Source organism: Oncorhynchus gorbuscha, linkage group LG03 (genome assembly GCF_021184085.1).
Source record: "Oncorhynchus gorbuscha isolate QuinsamMale2020 ecotype Even-year linkage group LG03, OgorEven_v1.0, whole genome shotgun sequence".
In the NCBI taxonomy this organism is placed as follows: Eukaryota; Metazoa; Chordata; class Actinopteri; order Salmoniformes; family Salmonidae; genus Oncorhynchus; species Oncorhynchus gorbuscha.
The window spans coordinates 81,934,381-81,955,629 of record NC_060175.1 but is presented as its reverse complement, the minus strand read 5'-3'; the positions used below and the strand labels follow the sequence as shown (position 1 = coordinate 81,955,629).

Here is a 21,249-nt window from a genome sequence, read left to right as displayed (position 1 = left end):
ATACATTGTCTCTGTTGCAGCATATTATAAGTCATAAATACATCAACTTATGATAAACATTTATTGTAGTCCATGGCTCAGTAGTAGGCCTAACATTTTACCAGTTGACTGTGTCTCCAAATACCCCGTGTTACATGAGAAACATTTATCAAATTTAGATACACTAAAGAGACAGGTTGCAGAGGTTGGAAAAACACACTTGTGGGACTGACTGTCCTTGTTTCCTATAGTTGAACAGTGTGAAGATCTCAATTGCATACTCCTTGTGTCCTCTCTCTTCAGCTCCTTCTCAAAACCAATCGGATCAGAAAGCCAGAGGTCCCTCCCCTCTGATCTCCGCCATTGGATTTTGAGGACGCGAGGAATATGCAATTGAGATATTCCCAGTGTGTTGACTGAACACCCCAGTAGAGCACATCTTGGCTCATGTAATCTGCTGAGTAGGTGTTTCATAGGGACACAGATAAGTATCATTAGCCTGAGTGTCAAGGCCATCTGGAGATACTCTCATAACTTTCTCTGAAAATGTACAGATAAGGACATAATATATTCAAAGGATGTATTCAGTTGGCAAAATTTACTTGAAAAACGTACTGATACAAATTAAGCAAACCCCACACTTAAAATGTTAGCATTTATTGCTTCATATGAATACTGTGCTGAAAGCCAATCATTCAATTTACAGAGATGTCAATCGGTTTCACAAAGGCAGTGAACACATATTACAATCTACAAAATCTACTTTACAGAAATGTTTATCCTAATATATAAAAAGACAGTTGCAGACACTGGTAAAGATATGGCAGCCAGTAAACTCTCAAAATAAAATCAAACAAGATTCTTGTGATCAATGACATTTAGTGCTGATATTGACATTTCAATTTGACAAATGTAATTTTATTAAATTGAAAAGATTGTGAGAACTAAAGTAAACCATGTTTTCTTACCATTTGAGTAAATCGGACACAAAAACTGACAGTAACTGTGGTCAACAAACAAAAAGCATTTACTCAATTACTGTCAGACAGAAATCAGGAAATTGCCAATATTATTGTCTTCTGATGTTTTGGAAGACTTAGCAACAGGTGAGAAGGTAGAGAACGATGAGAGTGCTCCTGGAATGTTTAGAGCAATGTGTTCACAGCTATACAGTGCTGTCAGAAAGTATTCATTCCCCTCAACCTATTCCACAATTTGTTGGGTTAAAGCCCAAAATCAATTTTCCTACACAAAATACCCCATAATGTCAAAGTGAAAACATTTATTTTTGCAAATGTATTGAATCATAAATACATATAATTTCCATAAGTATTCACACCCGAGTCAAAAACACCTTTGGTGGCGATTACAGCTTTGTGTTGTCTTGGGTACGTCTGCATCAGCTTTGCACATCTGGATTTGGGGATTTCCTCCCATTCTTCCCTGCAGATTTTCTCAAGCTCTGTTAAAGTAAATGGAATGTGGCGGTGAACAGCAATCTTCAAGTCTTTCAATGGGCTTTGGTTGAGCCACTCAAGGACTTTCAAACTCTTGTTCTGAAGTCATTCCAGCATTGCTTTGGCTATATGCTTGGGGTCATTGTCCTGTTGGAATGTAAATCTTCACCCCAGTCCAAGGTCGTTTGCACTCTGAAGCAGGTTCTCATCAGGGATTTGACACCATTCATTGTTCGCGGTATCCTTACCAGTCTCTCAATCCCTGCCACTGAAAAGCATCCCTATAGCAAGATGCTGCCACCACCGCTATACAGTAGGGATGGTGTTAGATGGGTGATTAGCTTAGCCTGTTTCTCTCTAGACATAGCGCTTTGAATTCAGGCCAATTTGTTTCTCATCAGACAACAGAATCTTTTGCCTTATGCTCCATCTTTCATATGCCTTTTTGCAAACTCCAGGCCTTCCATCATGTCCCTTTTTGTTAGGAGCGGCTTCCGTCTGGCCACTCTCCCATAAAGCTCAGATTGGTGAAGTGCGCAAAGACTTCTGGCTTCTGAGAACAGCAGGATAGCCTAGTGGTTTGGTGTTGGACTAGTAACCGGAAGGTTGCAAGTTCTAATCCCTGAGCTGACAAAGTATAAATCTGTCGTTCTGCCCCTGAACAGGCAGTTAACCCACTGTTCCTAGGCCGTCATTGAAAATAAGAATTTGTTCTTAACTGACTTGCCTAGTTAAATAAAGGTTTTTAAAAAATCAAAACCTCCTGGCAGGTTCTCCCATCTCAACCAAGGAACTCTAGTTCTGTCAGAATAGTCATTGGGTTCTTGGTCACCTCCCTTACCAAAGGTCTTCCTTGCCTTGGTCGGACAGCTAGCTAGAGCTAGGCAATTCTATATTTTTTCAATGTCCCAATGATAGAGACCACTGTGCTCGCAAAAAATCTAAAATTGTTTTATACCCTTCCCCCAGATATATGCCTCATCACAATCGTGTCTCGGCACTCTACAGACAGTTCCTTGGACTTCATGTTAATAGTTTCTGCTTTGACATGAACTGTCAACTGTGTATAGACAGGTGTTTTTCTAAATCATGTCCAAACAAATTAATCAGCCACAGGTGGACTCCAATCAAGTTGTAGTGACAGCTCAAGGATGATCAAAGGAAGTTGGCTACTCCTGAGCTCAGTTTGGTGTGACATAACAAAGGGGTGTGTATACCTTTATGTTAGATATTTATTTCATTTTCAATAAATTTGCAAAGACTTCTAAAAATGTGTTTTCATTCTGGGTTATTGTGTGTTAACATTTAAGCTATTTTAAATTCAAGCTGTCATTTTTGTTGTTGTTGGAATAAGCCGAGGGGTATGAATACTTTCTGAAAGCACTGTTTTGTTCAATCAGAGTGCAATAGTACATGAGGATTGGTTGCAATCCATGGTTTCGGTATGTTTACTTTGCAAGATTACCAAAACTTGCAGGGCAAGGGCTTCCAGTGGTTTTATGGAACAGATGTGTGTCATGGACAATCCTTCATACTTTACATTCCAAAGTATGGACAACTACACTAGAAATTTAAACATAGATGTGAACGGTAGCTTTACCAAGGGAAAACCCAAGGCATCCCACATATCCAGAGGAGACCCTAACTGGGCCGGCCAACATGATACTTTCACCACAGATTGAGATCACAACAAACACACAGAAGTGGCCGATTCATTCCTTATGACAATGTTAACCAAGCAGCTTTAGAACTGGTGTCTAAAATAGCAGTAAATATTAAAATGACAGTGATCCATGAGAGAAATAAAAACTATCAAGGTGATTAAAAAAAAGTACAGCCGAGTCATTTTTTTGAATGCCACAGGCTTTTAAAAAATCTAGCCGGAGGGGAACTTTAAATGATAAGTTCCAGTTTTTAAAAACGGACTGATGCGTGGCCGTCAGGAGGTGGGTGGGTCTTACAAGGCGTGAAGAGACCGGAGGGTGAAAATCCCAGAGGCCTCACACAAAAAGCCTCCCTGTGCTGGGAGATTACAGGTCCATAGTGGTACAGAGATCTCCTGGGTTTGGTACAGTGTCAATATACAGTGTAAAGTAATGTTGGGGGGGGGGGGGGCTCGGCCTCAGGTTAGTCCTGTTCCATGGGCTCATCTGCAGTCTCTGAGCTTTCCGAACAGTTTTCTGCAGCAGCGCCCCTCTGCCAACGACTCAGCTGTACTGCTGGGAGAGGCAGAGGGGATAGGCTCTTCACTGGGTGCTCCCTCCCCATTGCTGCTACTGCTGCTACTTACTGGGTCACTGCAATCGCCTTCCTCCTGTTCCTCTAAACTCAGATCATTCCCTGACTGAGCAAGCTGCTCCTCTGACTGGTCCATGGTGTTGTCACTCTTTCGTCTGTGGGTGGGGCCATACTCAGCCTCCCTCTCTGATGTCTCTTCCTCGTCATCAAAGGGATCTTCTGTCTGAGTACTGGAGGGCTCTGGGGGACAGAAGGCAAGAACAATAATACCATTACATCCTTCCATAAATCAATCCATTTTAACAATGTTATTTTTAGATTCATGTCATTTTCCCTTTCACAAATCACGTAATGTGATTTGAAAATTCCCCATTGTACAAAATACATACCATGATCGTCTGTGGTGAGCATATCAGCAGACTTATCTTTTTCTTCCTCAACAACATCTGTTGACGATTCTGGCATGTCTGATGAACTTTGGGCAGGTGCAGGACATGACATCACCTTGTCTACCTCATCCTCCTCTTCATCCATGTCTTTGTCAAACTTCAGCCTCTTGACTTCGTGGCTCTCTGCCTCCGTTGCATCCTCTTCCGGATGCTTGGTCTTCATCGGACTGCTCTGTGTGGCATCACTTTCCGATACCGAGGAATCACTAAAGGGTCAAAACATCAGAACCAGTTGCTCCAATTATATATATACACATACATCTTATAAAACATTTACATGTGGTATCAGTGTATTATATTTCTGCTGACAGTCACCTGGCTTTTCACACAATGCTATTTACCTGACAACATGCTCCTCCTCTTGTTCTGTGAGTGGCTCCTTATCGTCTGTGCTGTCAGGGAGACCGTTTGTAGCCAGAGAGGTGGATAGTGATAGCTTTGGTCTGTTCAGTGGCCTTGGGGTGCCTGGTCCATTTACATTCCTACCGTAAGGAGAGGAAATAAATCTCTGCATCATCTAATACTTTCATGCAATCAAATGTTGTTGCAACTGAATCCATGTTGCAATTTCATTTAATTAATAACAAGGAGATTAATTCAAGCAACACTACAGTGCCACCCACTGTCTGACAATCATATTTGGTATGAGTAAATTAGTAAACCTTCTCCCCCTATGTTCAGGGATCCCTGGAAAGAAAGACTGCTGGGTTTAATTTTGGTTCCTTGTCCCTTTTTTATGTTTTTATTTTTTTTAATAGCATAACTGAAAGTTAACCATTGACAAGTAGGTATCTCTCACCTTTCTGAATAAATAGCGGTATTGCCAGGGAACATCACTCCATTCATTCTATTTACACTGGTTGCCCCATTTTTCCTTTAAAAAGAGGCACAGCAAGTCAACAAATCCAAATGATTGTTAGCTTTAAAGTGCTATACATAGCATTTTCTTTTTGCATTGTAATTTCAGTACATTGCCATAATATATCTGGCGCTAATGGTGGAAGGATAGTGTTTCACAGTATTGCTTACCCACAGTGTTGTGATTGGCTATGATATTCGCCTATTGATTTTGCCTGCCGGTGCGGCATCTGGGATAGGATAGCTGTTCTGACTTTGTGGCTGTGTTATCTAGTGGAAAGTAATTTCTTGGTTGCTAAAATTCTACACTGTTCTTGTAAACGTGTGAAATGGCTAGCTAGTTAGCGGGGTGCGCGCTAATAGCGTTTCAATCAGTGACGTCACTCGCTCTGAGACCTTGAAGTAGTTGTTTCCCTGGGCTTTTGTGGAGCACTGGGTAAACGTTGCTTCAAGAGTGACTGTTGTTGATGTGTGCAGGGGGTCCCTGGTTCGAGCCAAGGTAGGGGCGAGGAGAGGGACGGAAGCAGGTCCTAATCCAGGCACTTGTCATCTCCCGTCTGGATTACTGCAACTCGCTGTTGGCTGGGCTCCCTGCCTGTGCCATTAAACCCCTACAACTCATCCAGAACGCCGCAGCCCGTCTGGTGTTCAACCTTCCCAAGTTCTCTCACGTCACCCCGCTCCTCCGCTCTCTCCACTGGCTTCCAGTTGAAGCTCGCATCCGCTACAAGACCATGGTGCTTGCCTACGGAGCTGTGAGGGGAACGGCACCTCATCAGAGCCTGGAGGTACTGATCAGGCCCTACACCCAAACAAGGGCACTGCGTTCATCCACCTCTGGCCTGCTCGCCTCCCTACCACTGAGGAAGTACAGTTCCCGCTCAGCCCAGTCAAAACTGTTCGCTGCTCTGGCCCCCCAATGGTGGAACAAACTCCCTCACGACGCCAGGACAGCGGAGTCAATCACCACCTTCCGGAGACACCTGAAACCCCACCTCTTTAAGGAATACCTAGGATAGGATAAGTAATCCTTCTCACCCCCCCCCTTTAAGATTTAGATGCACTATTGTAAAGTGACTGTTCTACTGGATGTCATAAGGTGAATGCACCAATTTGTAAGTCGCTCTGGATAAGAGCGTCTGCTAAATGACTTAAATGTAAATGTTACATTCGCTCAATTTCTGTGAGAAAACAAGCACAATATTGTAGGGAATCATTGTACCATCTAAATCAATAAAAACAAAATTCTTATTTTCAGCGGTTTGAAGAGGGTGAACCAAAACAAAAAAAGTTACTTTAGTTTTTTGGTCCACCAGCTTCAAACAGCTGTAAATATGATTTTCGTTGTTGCTGAAAATACGTTTCACAGCAATTTAGATGGTACAATGATTCCCTACAATATTGAGTGCTTGTTTTCTCACATAATTGGTAATTGAGTGAACACTGTAGAATTTTAGCAACCAGAAAATTAGCAATTTCCACTAGATAACACAGCCAAAGTCTGAACAGCTTTCCCAGTTTGACAAAAGATGCCGCACTGGCGGAAGAAATCAACAAGTGAATATCACAGTGAATCAAAATGCAACACTGTAATACTTTGAAACACTATCATTCCACCGATATTTTCTGTAATTACAATGCAAAAAAATCCTGTGTACATTAGCACCTTTTAAGTATGTTTTGCTATATAAAAAATATTTTAAAAAACGTAGGTATAAGCTAAAGGGGTAGGTAGAGAAACATGACATAATACTTACTCTGACGTAGGACACACACAGCTGACCACCATCACATTCTGCAAAACATAAACACCATCAATCCCAAGCATTTATATTGTATATTAATACAAGCAATTCTAACTTGTTTATAAAAAAATTCAACTGGGCCATGCGAGAATACATTACTCAACACAAGGACATGTATATGTGACATAGGTATTCTTACTAGGCTTAATACCCTCATTCAAACACCCATTACAAGTAATGATGTCAGTAGAAGTGATGATACTTACCTTCTCCACTCCCCTGAGGAACTTGTCTGTTCCTGTGTAGTTCCTCTTTGGCTCAGTCAGTAACTCACACAGACGCTGGATGGTGAACGGAATCCTAGAAAAATATGGATTTGTCAAGAAGGTCTACTTTCCTCACCGTGGCTGTATACTATAGGGCTACACAAAGACCTACTGGTAAAAACAAGGAAAAGGGTCATTTTATTAGACGTTTCAGCACTGGTTAGTAGAGGATACGCACCCGTTGTATCCTTCTACGATTTTGAGAATCCTCTCCTTCATCTCTTCAAATGGAATGTACTCCACATTAGGATTGGCTGGCCCTCGCTGGTCTGGTGTCGAGGCTCTGAAGTCATCCATTACCTTCTCAAGTTTAAACAGGAAATAACTTTTGAACTGTGACCATGAAATCCTGGAAAAGATGAGACCAAAAAGTTATCCTCTCTAGATCAGACACCTTGTAACCTATCCAACAGAGATGCAGCCTTGATGCTGTGATAACTACCAGTCTTGGGACCACACAATCATGTCTCCTCAAACAACGTTGGATTTGGTAGCATATCGAGATTTCTGGAATATGACTATCCACGAGTTGTAATTTACCAGTAGTTTTATTTACATCCTGTATTGACACATTGTCTTCTCATTAGAAAAGTGGCTGGCACCGTTGGGATCATTTATCAGACACTCACATCGTTTCTCCCGTTTTGGCGACATGACACAGAAATTGATCCAGGGCAGGGCAGGCATCTTTCTTCCCTTTCTTCTCGAAGTCTGAACGTAGATGCATGAAAATAGGAAACTATTTCAAGTTATGTGCAGTGTTGGGTAACGTTTGCAGGCACCATTAATTAACTGCACGGCAACCACAGCGTTAGCGATCTAACAGTACCTAGCTAGAAAACTAATTAACCATCCATGGCCAACAAACTAGGTTACAGCGACCGGATAACTATGTAACTACAATGTGGGTAAAATAGCTTCAACACAATACACCTATTCACATACGTTTTGAATTATTCAAGTACAGTAACGTTATCTAAATAAAATAGGCCTAGCGCGAGTTAGCTAGCTAACAACAAGCTAGCTAGCCAAGTTAGCCGTCCAACGAGTATAATATATGCAGCTACTTAACGTTACACTTGTAAATTCAAATGTAGCTAGTTAAGCATGTACATATACGGAAAATCAGTAAACGCGTGTTGACTTACCCGTAAAACCCTCCAAAATTGTGTCGATTTCCATGGTTGTAACGTAAGCTATTTTATGGCAACCGAAGTCCCCTACACACCAGCGACAGGAAATCAGAAAAAGCTAGCTACCGCTAGCTAGCAACAATGCATCCCAGTGAGTTTATGGCGCCGTTTGATTCACACTTGCTAGCTAACGTTAGCTACCCACACAACTGGGCATGTCCAGTCAGAGTATGTCTGGCAAACCGGCCTTCTTCTTTGGGATTGGTTTGACGGATCGCATCCAACTTTTAAGGTGCGTTCCCCGCCACCTACTGAACTGGAGTGTGAGGCCAGTCACAGCCTACCCACATTCAATTATATTCGATAGTCCTGTTCCTCTAAGAAAGTGAAATAGAGCCCTAAACACCCAAATGTACTGCAATGTACTGCAGTTATACTGCACTGTAATAGCAGTTACACTTCAAAGTTACTGCAGTAAAAATAATGGTGTTCTTTTGGACACAGTATTATTAGCATACTGCAGTTATACTGCATTTTAACTACAGTTATACTACAGTGTACTGCAGTTATACTGCACGCTGACTGCACATTTTTTGTAAGGGATTGCCTCCCCTTACTACTAGCATCCCACTCCCTTTTTGCTAAAGATCGAGGCATTTTGCCCGGATCAAGAACTTATCTTCCCTGTGGACCAGTGGGACCTGAATATCTACCCCCTCTCTCCTCACTACCACCACTCCCATCCTCTCCAATGAAATAAAATACCATTTCAGAAAATTGTCAAATGCGCCGAATACAACAGGTGTAGACTTTACAGTGAAATGCTTACTTACAAGCCCTTAACCATTTATGCAGTTTTAGGAAAATACCACAAAAGAAGTAAGAGACAAGAATAACAAATCATTAAAGAGCAACAGCAAATAACAAAAGTGGGGCTATATACAGGGGGTACCGGTACAGAGTCAATATGTCAATGAGCGGGGGCACCGGTGTCGAGGTAATTATGTACTTATGTAATTATGTAGGTAGAGTTATTAAAGTGACTATATGCATAGATAATAACAGAGGCTAGTGTAACAGTATAATTTTAAACCGTCCCCTCGCCCGAACCAGGGACCTTCTGCACACATCAACAACAGTCACCCACGAAGCATCGTTACCCATCGCTCCACAATAGCCGCGGCCCTTGCAGAGCAAGGGGAACTACTACTTCAAGGTCTCAGAGCAAGTGACGTAACCAATTGAAACGCTATTTAGCGCACACCGCTAACTAAGCTAGCCGTTTCACATCCGTTACACTCACCCCCCTTTTGACCTTCCTCCTTTTTCCGCAGCAACCAGTAATCCGGGTCAACAGCATCAATGTAACAGTCCAACTTTACGTCCGTCCCCTCGCCCATACCCGGGCGCGAACCAGGGACCTTCTGCACACATCAACAACAGTCACCCACGAAGCATCGTTACCCATCGCTCCACAAAAGCCGTGGCCCTTGCAGAGCAAGGGGAACTACTACTTCAAGGTCTCACAGCAAGTGACGTAACCGATTGAAACGCTATTTAGCGCACAACGCTAACTAAGCTAGCCGTTTCACATCCGTTACTCTAGCAGCAGCGTGGGGGTGGGGGGGGGGGGGGCAATGCAAATTGTCTGGGTAGCCATTTGATTAGCTGTTCAGGAGTCTTATAGCTTGGGGGTAGAAGCTGTTTAGAGGCCTCTTGTACCTCAACTTGATGCTCCGGTACCATTTACCGTGCTGTAACAGAATGAAAAGTCTGTGGCTGGAGTTTTTGACCATTTTTAGGGCCTTCCTCTGACACCGCCTGGTATAGAGGTCCTGGATGGCAGCAAGCTTAGCCCCAGTGATGTACTGGGACGTACGCACTACCTCTGTAGTGCCTTGCGGTCGAAGGCCGAGCAGTGACCATACCAGGCAGTGATGCAACCCAGCAGGATTCTCTCGAAGGTGCAGCTGTAAAACCTTTGAGGATCTGAGGACCCATACCAAGTCTTTTCAGCCTCCTAGCGGGGAATAGGTTTTGTCATTCACTCTTCACGACTTGGTCCAAGCATGAACTGTGCTTGGACCATGTTAGTTTGTTGGTGATGTGGATGCCAAGGAACTTGAAGCTCTCAACCTACTCCACTACAGCCCTGTTGATGAGAATGGGGACGTGCACGGTCCTCCTTTTCCTGTAGTCCACAACCATCTCCTTTGTCTTGATCACGTTGAGTGAGAGGTTGTTGTCCTTGCACCTCACAGTCAGGTCTCTGACCTCCTCCCTATAGGCTGTCTGATCTTTGTCGATGATCAGGCCTACCACTGTTGTGTCATCAGCAAATGATAGTGTTGGAGAAGTGCCTGGCCATGCAGTCATGAGTGAACATGGAGTACAGGAGGGGACTGAGCACGCACCCTTGCGGGGCCCCCGTGTTGAGGATCATCGTAGCGGATGTGTTGTTACCTACCCTTACCACTTGGAGGCAGCCCATCAGGAAGTCCAGGGTCCAGTTGCAGAGGGAGGTGTTTAGTCCAAGGGTCCTTAGCTTAGTGATGAGCTTTGAGGGCACTATGTTGTTGAACGCTGAGCTGTAGTCAATGAATTGCATTCTTATAGGTGTTCCTTTTGTCCAGGAGGGAAAGGGCAGTGAGGAGTGCAATAGAGATTGCGTCATCTGTGGATCTGTTGGTGCAGTATGCAAATTGAGTGGGTCTAGGGTTTCTGGGATAATTGTGTTGATGTGAGCCATGACCAGTTTTTCAACGCATTTCATGGCTACAGATGTGAGTGCTATGGGTCTGTAGCCATTTAGGCAGGTTAACTTCGTGTTCTTGGACACAGGGACTATGGTGGTTTGCTTGAAACATGTTGCTATTACAGACTCAGACAGGGGGAAGTTGAAAATGCCAGTGAAGACATTTGCCAGTTGGTCAGCGCATGCTCGGAGTACACATCCTGATAATCCATCTGGCCCAGCAGCCCTGTGAATGTTAACCTGTTTAAAGGTCTTACTCACATCGGCTGCGGAGAGCGTGATCACACAGTCGTCTGGAAAAGCTGATGCTCTCATGCATGTTTCAGTGTTAATTGCCTCGAAGCGAGCATAGAAGTTATTTAGTTCGTCTGGTAGGCTCGTGTCACTGGGCAGCTCTCGGCTGTGCTTCCCTTTGGAGTCTGTAATAGTTTGCAAGCCCTGCCATATCCGACAAGCATCGGAGCCTGTGTGGTACAATTCGATCTGAGTCCTGTATTGATTATTTGCCTGTTTAATGGTTCGTCGGAGGGCATAGCAGGATTTCTTATAAGCGGCAGCTCTACCCTTTAGCTCAGTGCAAATGTTGCCTGTAATCCATGGCTTCTGGTTGGGGTATGTACGTACAGTCATTGTGGGGACAACGTCCTCAATGCACTAATTGATAAAGCCAGTGACGGATGTAGTGTACTCCTCAATGCCATCGGAAGAATCCCAGAACATTTCCAGTCTGTGTTAGCAAAACAGTCCTGTAGTTTAACATCTGCTTCATCTGACCACTTTTTTATTGACCAAGTCACTTGTGCTTCCTGTTTAATCTTTGCTTGGAAGCAGGAATCAGGAGAATAGAGTTATGGTCAGATTTGCCAAATGGAAGGCGAGGGAGAGCTTTGTATGTATCTCTGTGTGTGGAGTAAAGGTGGTCTATAATTATTTTTTCCCCCCACACATTTAACATTGTTACGCCCTGACCTTAGAGAGCTTTTTATGTCTCTATTTTGGCTTGGTCAGGGTGTGATTTGGGTGGGCATTCTATGTTCTTTTTTCTATGTTTTTGTATTTCTTTGTTTTGGCAGGGTAGGGTTCTCAATCAGGGACAGCTGTCTATCGTTGTCTCTGATTGGGAACCATAATTAGGTAGCTTTTTCACACATGTTTTTGGGGGGTAGTTGTTTTCTGTTTAGTACATGACATGACATGGCTGTTTCGGTCACGCTGAGTCACGTTGTCGGTTTGCTTCAGTGGTCGGTTCAATAAGAAGGCATGATCACCTACCACACTGCGCTTTGGTTCGATTCCTCTTCTTCAGACGACGACTCACATGACAAACATGCTGATAGAAATGAGTTAAAACTGATTTAAGTTTCCCTGCATTAAAGTCCCCAGCCACTAGTTTTCCTTTTTGCTTATGGTGGAATACAGCTCATTGAGCGTGGTCTTTGATCCAGCAACAGTGGTAAGTAGACTGCTATGAAAAAATATAGATGACAACTCTCTCGGTAGATAGTGTGGTCTACAGCGGATCTTGAGGTACTCTACCTCAGGGGAGCAATATCTCGCGACATTATGTGTATTGTGTAGATTGAGGGGGGGGACACAATTTGCACTATATATGTACATATCAACTTCCATTTCCTCGTACCCCTACACATCGACTTGGTACTGGTAGCTATCATTGCTCATTGTGTATTTATTCCTTATGTTAGTTTTTATTGTTTTTATTTTTATTTTTTTGTATTCTGCATTGTTGGGAAAGGACAGTAAGTAAGCATTGTAACTCTTTGTCACATGCTTCCTAAAAAGGTGTAGACTATGGAAATGTATTTGATTATAAAGGGCATTTATAATGTTCATTTACACATTCAATTCATCAATTCATCAATCTATTTTATATTGGCAGATGCAATTGTCACTGAAAATATCACTGTCATGCTTAGATGTTTTAGTCTGAGTACCAGTTTGTTTAGTTTATTCTACTCTTTGCCACTCCTGTCATGATAAACTTTAGCATAATGACATGGAGTTCAAGGTGTGGAATGTTAGATTAACAGACTGGTACCCATGCTGGCCATAGATGTTTAAGGTCATGATACTGATTGAATATTATGATAATTCTGGATGATTTAGACATTTACTTTATTGATGTTTGTGTAATGGACTGTGAAAAGCAGAGAACAGATATATTATATTCTACAGTATCGCGCCTGCCGCTTTTGGCAAGAACGTTTGGTCTGCAGACAGCAATACGTCATTTTACTGTTGTGGCGGCAGAACAGTGAAGCGACGAATGAGTCAGCAGAGTAGGCACTTCCTATACAATCAAAAGTGAAAACGAGATATTTAAAAAAAACAATCAAATCGATAATATTTTACGAGTAAGGAAATGGCAGTTCCTGCTGTTCCGAATCTGCAATTGAACAAAACAGTAAGTCAAAACTCCCCCGAAAGTAACATCCATATCGACGAAAGAGAATTGGAGAACATCACGAACAACGATGGAAACGGCACTCTCCCATTACATTCTCCGTGGACTTTTTGGCTTGATAGGTAAGCTCACCATTTTATCATTACGTGGACTTAATGGCGATTCTTTCTATGCTTTCATGGGATGAGTTTGTCAACAAAATTGCGTTTGCGATAGCTAGAAAGCCTTCTTGCCAAAACAAAGGAGTAGGCCTTGCAATCAGTTATGCGTATAACGCCGCAGAAAGGCAAGATGACTACCATATTCATTATATGATTATTACACTTGCCTATAAGTCTGTTTTCGCAATCACGATACATTGTTTCTTATTTCTCTGGTGATTTGATACCATGCGCACCATTAACATGTTCTCAAACTCAGTCTTTGATTTATTTTAAAACTTCAGATCACTGCATTTGTAAATAGTATTGAATTATGGGAGGTGTACACATGACCTGCAGAAATTGGACTTTGTCTATTTTCATGAACACTGAGTGCTTGTATTGGGGCATAGTCTGTTAAGACCTTGGGTTGGAGAAAGCACTTGGCCCTTTGATTTGTTGTAAACATTTTTTTTAAACATCGGCCTAGTGGTGAAAGTGTTTATTTCCAATCTCAAGACTAAAAGTCAAATCATAGGCTGGTCTGTTTTTGTTTAGGCTATTGCCATCCATTGACACTTTTATGTGGGCAATTTTTCTGTCTTGGTTTCAATTTAGATTTTTTTGTAATAAAAACATGTGCATTGTGATGGATTTCACAATAATGGCCATAGATTATCATTTTGCATATACAGATATTTCCTTGTGTTTTTATTGAAATTGTATATCCGTCAATGTACGTCTCTGGCCAAGAGAACGCAGACTATTTAAAGGGGGTCATTCTTGTTTACTGCTGGACTAGAGTCCAGTGGAAAGGGGATTGACACCTGATCTCCGACCTGGCTGCTTTGAGCACAACCTCTTTTGGCTGAGTTATCTAGTAAGGCCTGTTTACAGAGTGGGAGGAAGGCTTGCTATAGGTACAAAACTAAACCGGTTATTTTAGGTCTGATTGCTAGATACATTCGTTTAAATATTGATATTTTGTAGTGCTGAGCGATTCCGAGTTCGGTTTCGTTTTGGGATCTTTTTAGGACTGCTAGATAGATCATGCCAGATGCGGAGTTATACATTTGTTTAAATATTGATGTTGTGCTGAGTGACTACTAGGTCGTTTTGGAAAAAAATAGTCAGTTTTCGGTTTCGATAAATTAAAAAAAAAAAAATTAAAATGCATTATGTGGGTTAAATGCTGTAACAACACAGAATAAACAAAGTGATGGTAATGGTAATGACTGTCCATTTACTTTGACTTATTGGGCTCCTGAGTGGCGCAGCCGTCTAAGGCACTGCATCTAACTTGTTAGATTCATCCAATGTCTGTCATGTTTTTGGAATACGTGATCGCGTCGTCGCTGCTCGCACTGCTCCTTGTGCGCACGGAGTGCTAGTGCGCAGGTGATGGTCTGTACAAATCGGATGCAACCCGGATATAGACGGTTCATGAATCGACGTAGTATAACATGAGTCTCCAGTTTTTATTATTCCACGGTGCTTGGGCCCCACAGGCTTGCTTGGCAAGAACCAACGACAACAAGCAGCTGCATGCGCAATGTATTCTGATCATGTTATGATCATTGTAGATCATAACATGTCTCAGAGATCTCTCTAGAGAAACGCCATCGGTCATCGAAAAACATTTCAGTTTTATCTTTCCTCCAGATCTTTACCAGGAACAACTGCAGCAGAATGTGAATCAGGTCTGAAAAAAATCTACACTGTGCAAACAGTTCAGGTAAGGTTTGCGTGTTAGTTTAGTTTTAAGATCTGCCATCACATTATTATTATACATACACATGTACTGTACTCTGTTATGGCTTTGTGTTTTTCAACAATAATGCAGCAATAATATGAATTTGATAATCATGGTAAAGAACCTATTTTCCCTTGCATCTTTTTGAATAGAGCTTTTGGAGTGTGTACAACAATATACCTGGAGTGTCCAGCCTACCACTGAGATGTAGCTATCACCTAATGAGAGGGGAGAGAAGACCACTCTGGTGAGCCTACCTAATTCGTACATAAACACAAGTATAATTATATGACCTTTCATTTACTATCTTTTTTTTAAATCCAGGGAAGAAGAGAGTAATGCAAAGGGGGGAGTTTGGAAAATGAAAGTACCCAAAGAAAGCACTGTAAGTACAATACAAGTAATCTGTTATTTTATTTTTTAATAATTCATACAAATGTCATTTATCATGTTGAGTAAATGTGTGTAGTGTTGGTTACATACTCAATGTGTCTTCATTTCCCCAGCCTGCTGTATGGAAGGAGTTACTGCTGGCCACTATTGGGGAGCAATTTACTGATTACTGTGCTTCAGGTAAGAGTGTGAAGGGAGAGAGTACATCGTGTGCAGTGTTTTTCAGACTCCAGCTGTGGGTTTTGGTTTACTTTTTTAAATATATTTTTTAATTTTTTTAACCTTTATTTAACCAGGCAAGTCAGTTAAGAACATATTCTTATTTTCAATGACGGCCTGGGAACAGTGGGTTAACTGCCTGTTCAGGGGCAGAACGACAGATTTGTCAGCTCGGGGGTTTGAACTCACAACCTTCCGGTTACTAGTCCAACGCTCTAACCACTAGGCTACGCTGCCGCCCCACGGTCTGTTGTCAACTTGTACAGTCATGTCTAATGAGTCCGTCAACCATACAGAATAACTCTGTGAAATGCCATGCTCATCCAATGGTTTCTGGGCCTTCGGATGCCATCCTGTTCTACATTCCTCAGATTGTTCAGGTCCTGCGCTATGACAAGATGGGCTATGAGAGAGTACATCCAGTGGGTGGCCCAGAAGTCTCAGCTCTTGGCCTGCTAGTTCATCTGGACCATGAAGACTAACATCTACCTGAATGAGGAGGCACACCACAAAGACCCTAGCATCAGGGATATTTTGGGGGAGGTGATTGAGGAGATAATAGGCTCTGTCTGGTGCAGTTAAATACTACCAGAGAGTTTGACTTGTACAAAATCACCAATGCATCCGCCATCCAGCTCACCCCAAAGGGAGATGAGAGGAAGAGGGCATGTCTCAAAGCTGTTTGACAAGGTCTAGCAATGCTGCTACCTGCCCAGTAACTCAGAGGTCATTGTACTGGACATCGACTATGAGTCTAGAACACCCATACAGAGTGCTGCCAAAGCCTGTACCTGGCTAAGTTTAAAGTGAAGTGTTGTGGGGTCAGTGAGCTGGAGAGGAAAGATCTGCGTTGTCAGACTGACTCCCAGGACATGGCGCTGGGCGAAGACGTAACTTGCAGGATCGTCTGGCAGGTCGCCATCTTTAAAGTAAGATGACTGCAGACAGGATGTGCTGGCTCTCCAGATAATAATAATAATATAATATATGCCATTTAGCAGACGCTTTTATCCAAAGCGACTTAGTCATGTGTGCATACATTCTACGTATGGGTGGTCCCGGGAATCGAACCCACTACCCTGGCATTACAAGCGCCAAGCTCTACCAACTGAGCTACAGAAGGACCACAGATCATTTGTCTAAGAACATCTTCCAACTGGTGGGACTGGACCTGTTTTTGTTTCCCTACAGAGTGGTGGCTACCGACCCTGGGTGTGGTGTGATCGAGTGTATCCCAGACTGTAAATCCCGTCACCAGATGGGCAGACAGACTTTGGGATGTATGAGTACTTCAGAAACCAGTATGAAGACGAGTCCACTCTCGGCATAACTTCATCCGTAATATGGCTGCTTACACCCTGCTGCTCTTTCTGCTACAAATCAAAGATGGACACAACAGGAACATCATGCAGGACAGCAAGGGACGGCTTATCCACATCAACTTTGGCTCATGTTTGAGAGTTCTCCTGGTGGTAACCTGGGCTGGGAGCCAGACATCAAGCTTGACTGATGAGATGGTGGTGATCATGGGCGGCAAGATGGGGGTCATACCTTTTCAAATGGTTTATGGAGGTGTGTCAGGGGGTACCTGGCTGTCAGGTCCTACATGGATGCAGTGGTGTCTCTAGTCACTCTGATGCTGGACACTGGACTACCATGCTTCAGAGGACAGACTATCAAACTGCCCAAGCAGCAACTCAACCTCATGAGGTTGCTGCTTTCAAGGTCATCCAGATTTGCTTCCTCAGCAGCAGGAGCAAGACCTACGATATGCTTCAGTATTACCAGATCCCATACTAATGACCTGCTGCAGTATTATCACATACTGAAGACCTGAGACCTGTCTGATAGGAGTCCATATTCTCTATATATGCAGTAACCTCTGCATTAGACTGTCTGTAAAGTCAGAGGATGTCCTATATACAAAGTAATTATCCTCAGCTTGCTGACTATCCAGCAACTTGTGCACTTTATAGATCGTTGTATTTCACCCACCTAATTGGACCCTGATCAAGAGCTGTTCTACTAGAGAAATCACACGGACCAATCACACAACCTCTATCAAACTGAACTCTAATACAATCAGAAAATCTCACGGTCAACAATGTATTGACGCAATCACATACTAAGTGTGTGTCCAGTAGTCAAAAGCGATGAGTAGATCTTCTCTCGGGACATTTCTAATGGTGGCGCTAGTGACATCTGTCTTGAGTCAATCACATACTGTGTGTGTAGCTGCTCCAATGTACTTGGGTCCAGTTCAGAATAAACCAGTGTTTTGTTTACCTACTAACCTTCTAACTCTGCATGTCTCACAACCAGACCTTCTAGTAGTAATGTCTTGTATGGATTTAGTAGTGGTTTTTAAAAAGGTGTGTGATTCTGTTTGGAGACATTCTTTCTGCACAAAGAAATATTTAATTTGCCTTCAACCCTGTACTTCAATCTCCTGGATTTGCTTTTAGTATGAATGGTTGCATCACCGCCAGGTATGGCAACTGCTCGACATTTGACCATAAGGCGCTACAGAGGGTAGTCTGTACGGCCCAGTACATCACTGGGGCCAAGCTTTCTGCCATCCAGGACCTCTGTACTAGGCGGTGTCAGAGGAAGTCCCAAAGAATAGTCAGACTCCAGTCACCCAAGTCATACCCTGTTCTCTCTGCTACTGCACGGCAAGTGGTACCGGAGTGCTAAGTCTAGGACCAAAAGGCTCCTTAACAGCTTCTACCCCCCCAAGACATGACTGCTGAACAATTAATCAAATGGCCACCCGGACTATTTGATTTAGTGTCTTTACACTGCTGCTACTTGCTGTTTATTATCTATGCATAGTCACTTTACCCCTACCTACATGTAAAAATTACCATGACTAACCTGTACCCCCACACATTGATTCAGTACTGTTACGCCCTGTATATAGCCTAGTTATTGTTACTTTTTATTATTTTTACTTTAGTTTATTTGGTAAATATTTTCGTTAAATCTTTCTTGAACTGCATTGTTGGGGAAGGGCTTGTAAAGTAAGCATTTCAACTGTAACACCTGTTGTATTCTGCGCATGTTACAAATAAAGTTTGATTTGGTGGTAGTGGTGACCCCAAAAGCAATTTCTCTAAACCTTGGCACAAACAGAAGGGTAGTATTAAATGACAACTACACTCCTCTGTTATGCTAGATGTTATCATCTTAATGTGTGACAACAACAAATGAGATTGCTGTGAGTTGCACTTTAGAAACCCTGCTGTTATGCTGTATATCAACTTGCAGGCTTTATGAAGATGCTTTACTTGATTGTTTGTAAAGAGAAGTAATCTTACATCTGTCTATCATTTTATATTAGATGGTATGTATTTTTGTTCTGAATGGATATGTTATTAATAATTATTTTACTTGGATGTATAAGATGAAATACCCTATATGTATTACAGTGTGTTTGTAATATAATGTCGGCTATTGGTTAAGCGCATTGGGCCAGTAACTAAAAGGTTGCTGGTTCGAATGCCTGAGCTGACTAGGTGAAAAATCTACTGATGTGCCCTTGAGAAAGACATTTATTCTTATCCGGAGTGACTTACAGGAGAAATTAAGGTTCTGCTAAATGACTAAATGTAAAAGGTATTAGAGCTTTACAATATTCCATTGTAAAATTGTACTTCAAAATACTGAAGGGTATTGATGTGTTTATCTGAAGAAAAATAAATCTCTGGTTATGTTTCAGAGGATGAGGTGGTTGGTGTTAGTGTCAGCGTTCGAGACAGAGAAGATGTTGTACAAGTCTGGAATGGAAATGCCTTTTTTGCTAATGAAGCAAACATCCTAGGAAGGATCTATGAACTTCTTCCACAGATAACTTTTAAAGCAGTATTTTATAAGCGTGAGTACTTTCAATCTTGTATGACATGATAAAAACAAGAGTAGAGTACGTGCTAGTTCACTCCATCAAAACAACGTTGCTCTTCCCTTACAATAAATGAGCCTATTGATAACTCATGAGATTAATGTGTTTGTTTCCATTTCAGCACATGAGGAGCACCATGCCTTCGAAGGAGGTCGCCCAAGACATTAGCAAGCTTTGCACAGTTGACACTTTGTTGTTTTTGGTCTTGGAAATTGACTGAATCTTCTGAGCTCTACTGTCTTTCATGAATGTGTTATACAATTACTTAAATTTGGGCAGACAAATGTCATAGCTGGGCTTCATTTTAGGATGAATGATACATGTTCCTTAGTGTTATTTTTTTTTTATACAAAGATATTTAGCTAAACCACACTTTATCTCAACAGTGCACTTTTACCAGAGCCTTTTAGTTTTCACAGTTTCCTGATCTTACATTGAATTTACATTGTTCCCTGATTCTAGAATGAATGGAGAGTATTTTCCTCAAGCCAGTATTATTCATACAGTTTTATGTGAAAATTGTTGCACATTCAAATGTTTTATTTATTTGTTTTTTGGGGTTTGTAGTTTATTTTTGGTGGGGGGGGGATCTTAACTGTTACTGGTTGTTAGATTTGTTAAATAACACCAACTTTTTTTACAAAAACTAAATCACCACTCTGCGTGTTACCAGATAAATGCTATAGTTTAGTTTACCCTGAGTGTTATGGTAATCACCAGTGGGTCATTGTACAAACACACTCAATTGTTGTTTCCGAAATGCACAACAGGCCTTTTTATTTTTTTACTGTAATGAACAGGATTACTAAGCAAGGAATCTAGACTACGCCTAGATGGGTATCAGTTTTCTGAAGAATATCAATTGCACATGTCAATTGGTTCATTCTCATTTTTTTCTTCACTTTTGTGTTTATTACATTTCTATCATGAATATTGTTCTCATTTAAACTAAAAGAACCATTTTGAAATTCAAAAAAACCGATATGATGTATGAATACTTATCTTTACCAAAGACCTTTCTAACTCTCTCTCTGTCGTGTGTGTGTGCACAAGCATGCATGTGTGTGTGCATGCTCCCTGCCAAGCTTTTTAAGTTTTGTAACCTGTTGGTTGTAATTGTCATCAGATGTGGTCTCTGTAGTTGATTGATTGAGCTTCCCTGTGACTCAGGTCATCCATGTTCAAACACTAAGCACATTAATTAGGGACGTTTTTGTTGAAAGAAACAAATAATCGCACATAATGTTGCTGGACTTTCTGGCAGTTTTTACTATAGTGCCCAGTCAAGGTGAGATCTCAGCTGATTGTTCATCTTTGGAATGGTGCCTTGTGTTTTCCACGGGTTTCAGTCTTGAAAGTTGTTTTATTTTTAACATTGAACCAGTCAAAATGTAAAATCAATATTTTTGCTGATTTTGAAATGTTGGAAAAATGAAATGCTAAACAATCATGCCTTGTTTATCTATGGTCTCTGGTGCTGT

At 41.9% G+C, this 21,249-nt stretch overlaps 2 protein-coding genes across 4 annotated transcripts; one reads left to right on the top strand and one right to left on the bottom strand.

Annotated features, from left to right (window-relative positions):
- Positions 1–620: 620 nt before the first annotated feature.
- On the bottom strand, positions 621–8,456 carry LOC124032042 (serine/threonine-protein phosphatase 4 regulatory subunit 2-A-like). 2 transcript variants are annotated; one of them, XM_046344038.1, is made up of 9 exons: positions 8,201–8,456; positions 7,682–7,791; positions 7,231–7,401; positions 6,993–7,086; positions 6,739–6,776; positions 4,923–4,997; positions 4,465–4,605; positions 4,064–4,329; positions 621–3,914 (listed from the first exon to the last, which is right to left on the bottom strand). In XM_046344038.1, exons 2-9 carry the CDS (start codon positions 7,777–7,779, stop codon positions 3,583–3,585), a joined length of 1,215 nt encoding a protein of 404 aa, XP_046199994.1. In that variant the 5' UTR covers positions 7,780–7,791; positions 8,201–8,456; the 3' UTR covers positions 621–3,582. The 2 variants fall into 2 exon arrangements, with proteins under 2 accessions (XP_046199994.1, XP_046199993.1); XM_046344037.1 differs by having other exon boundaries at positions 7,682–7,763; positions 8,201–8,454.
- A 3,661-nt stretch (positions 8,457–12,117) lies between these two features.
- LOC124032041 (eukaryotic translation initiation factor 4E type 3-like) lies at positions 12,118–21,227 on the top strand. 2 transcript variants are annotated; one of them, XM_046344035.1, is made up of 7 exons: positions 12,118–12,284; positions 15,165–15,237; positions 15,408–15,502; positions 15,580–15,640; positions 15,762–15,828; positions 19,589–19,744; positions 19,890–21,227. In XM_046344035.1, exons 1-7 carry the CDS (start codon positions 12,259–12,261, stop codon positions 19,934–19,936), a joined length of 525 nt encoding a protein of 174 aa, XP_046199991.1. In that variant the 5' UTR covers positions 12,118–12,258; the 3' UTR covers positions 19,937–21,227. The 2 variants fall into 2 exon arrangements, with proteins under 2 accessions (XP_046199991.1, XP_046199990.1); XM_046344034.1 differs by lacking the exon at positions 12,118–12,284 and adding an exon at positions 13,181–13,484.
- Positions 21,228–21,249: the final 22 nt, after the last annotated feature.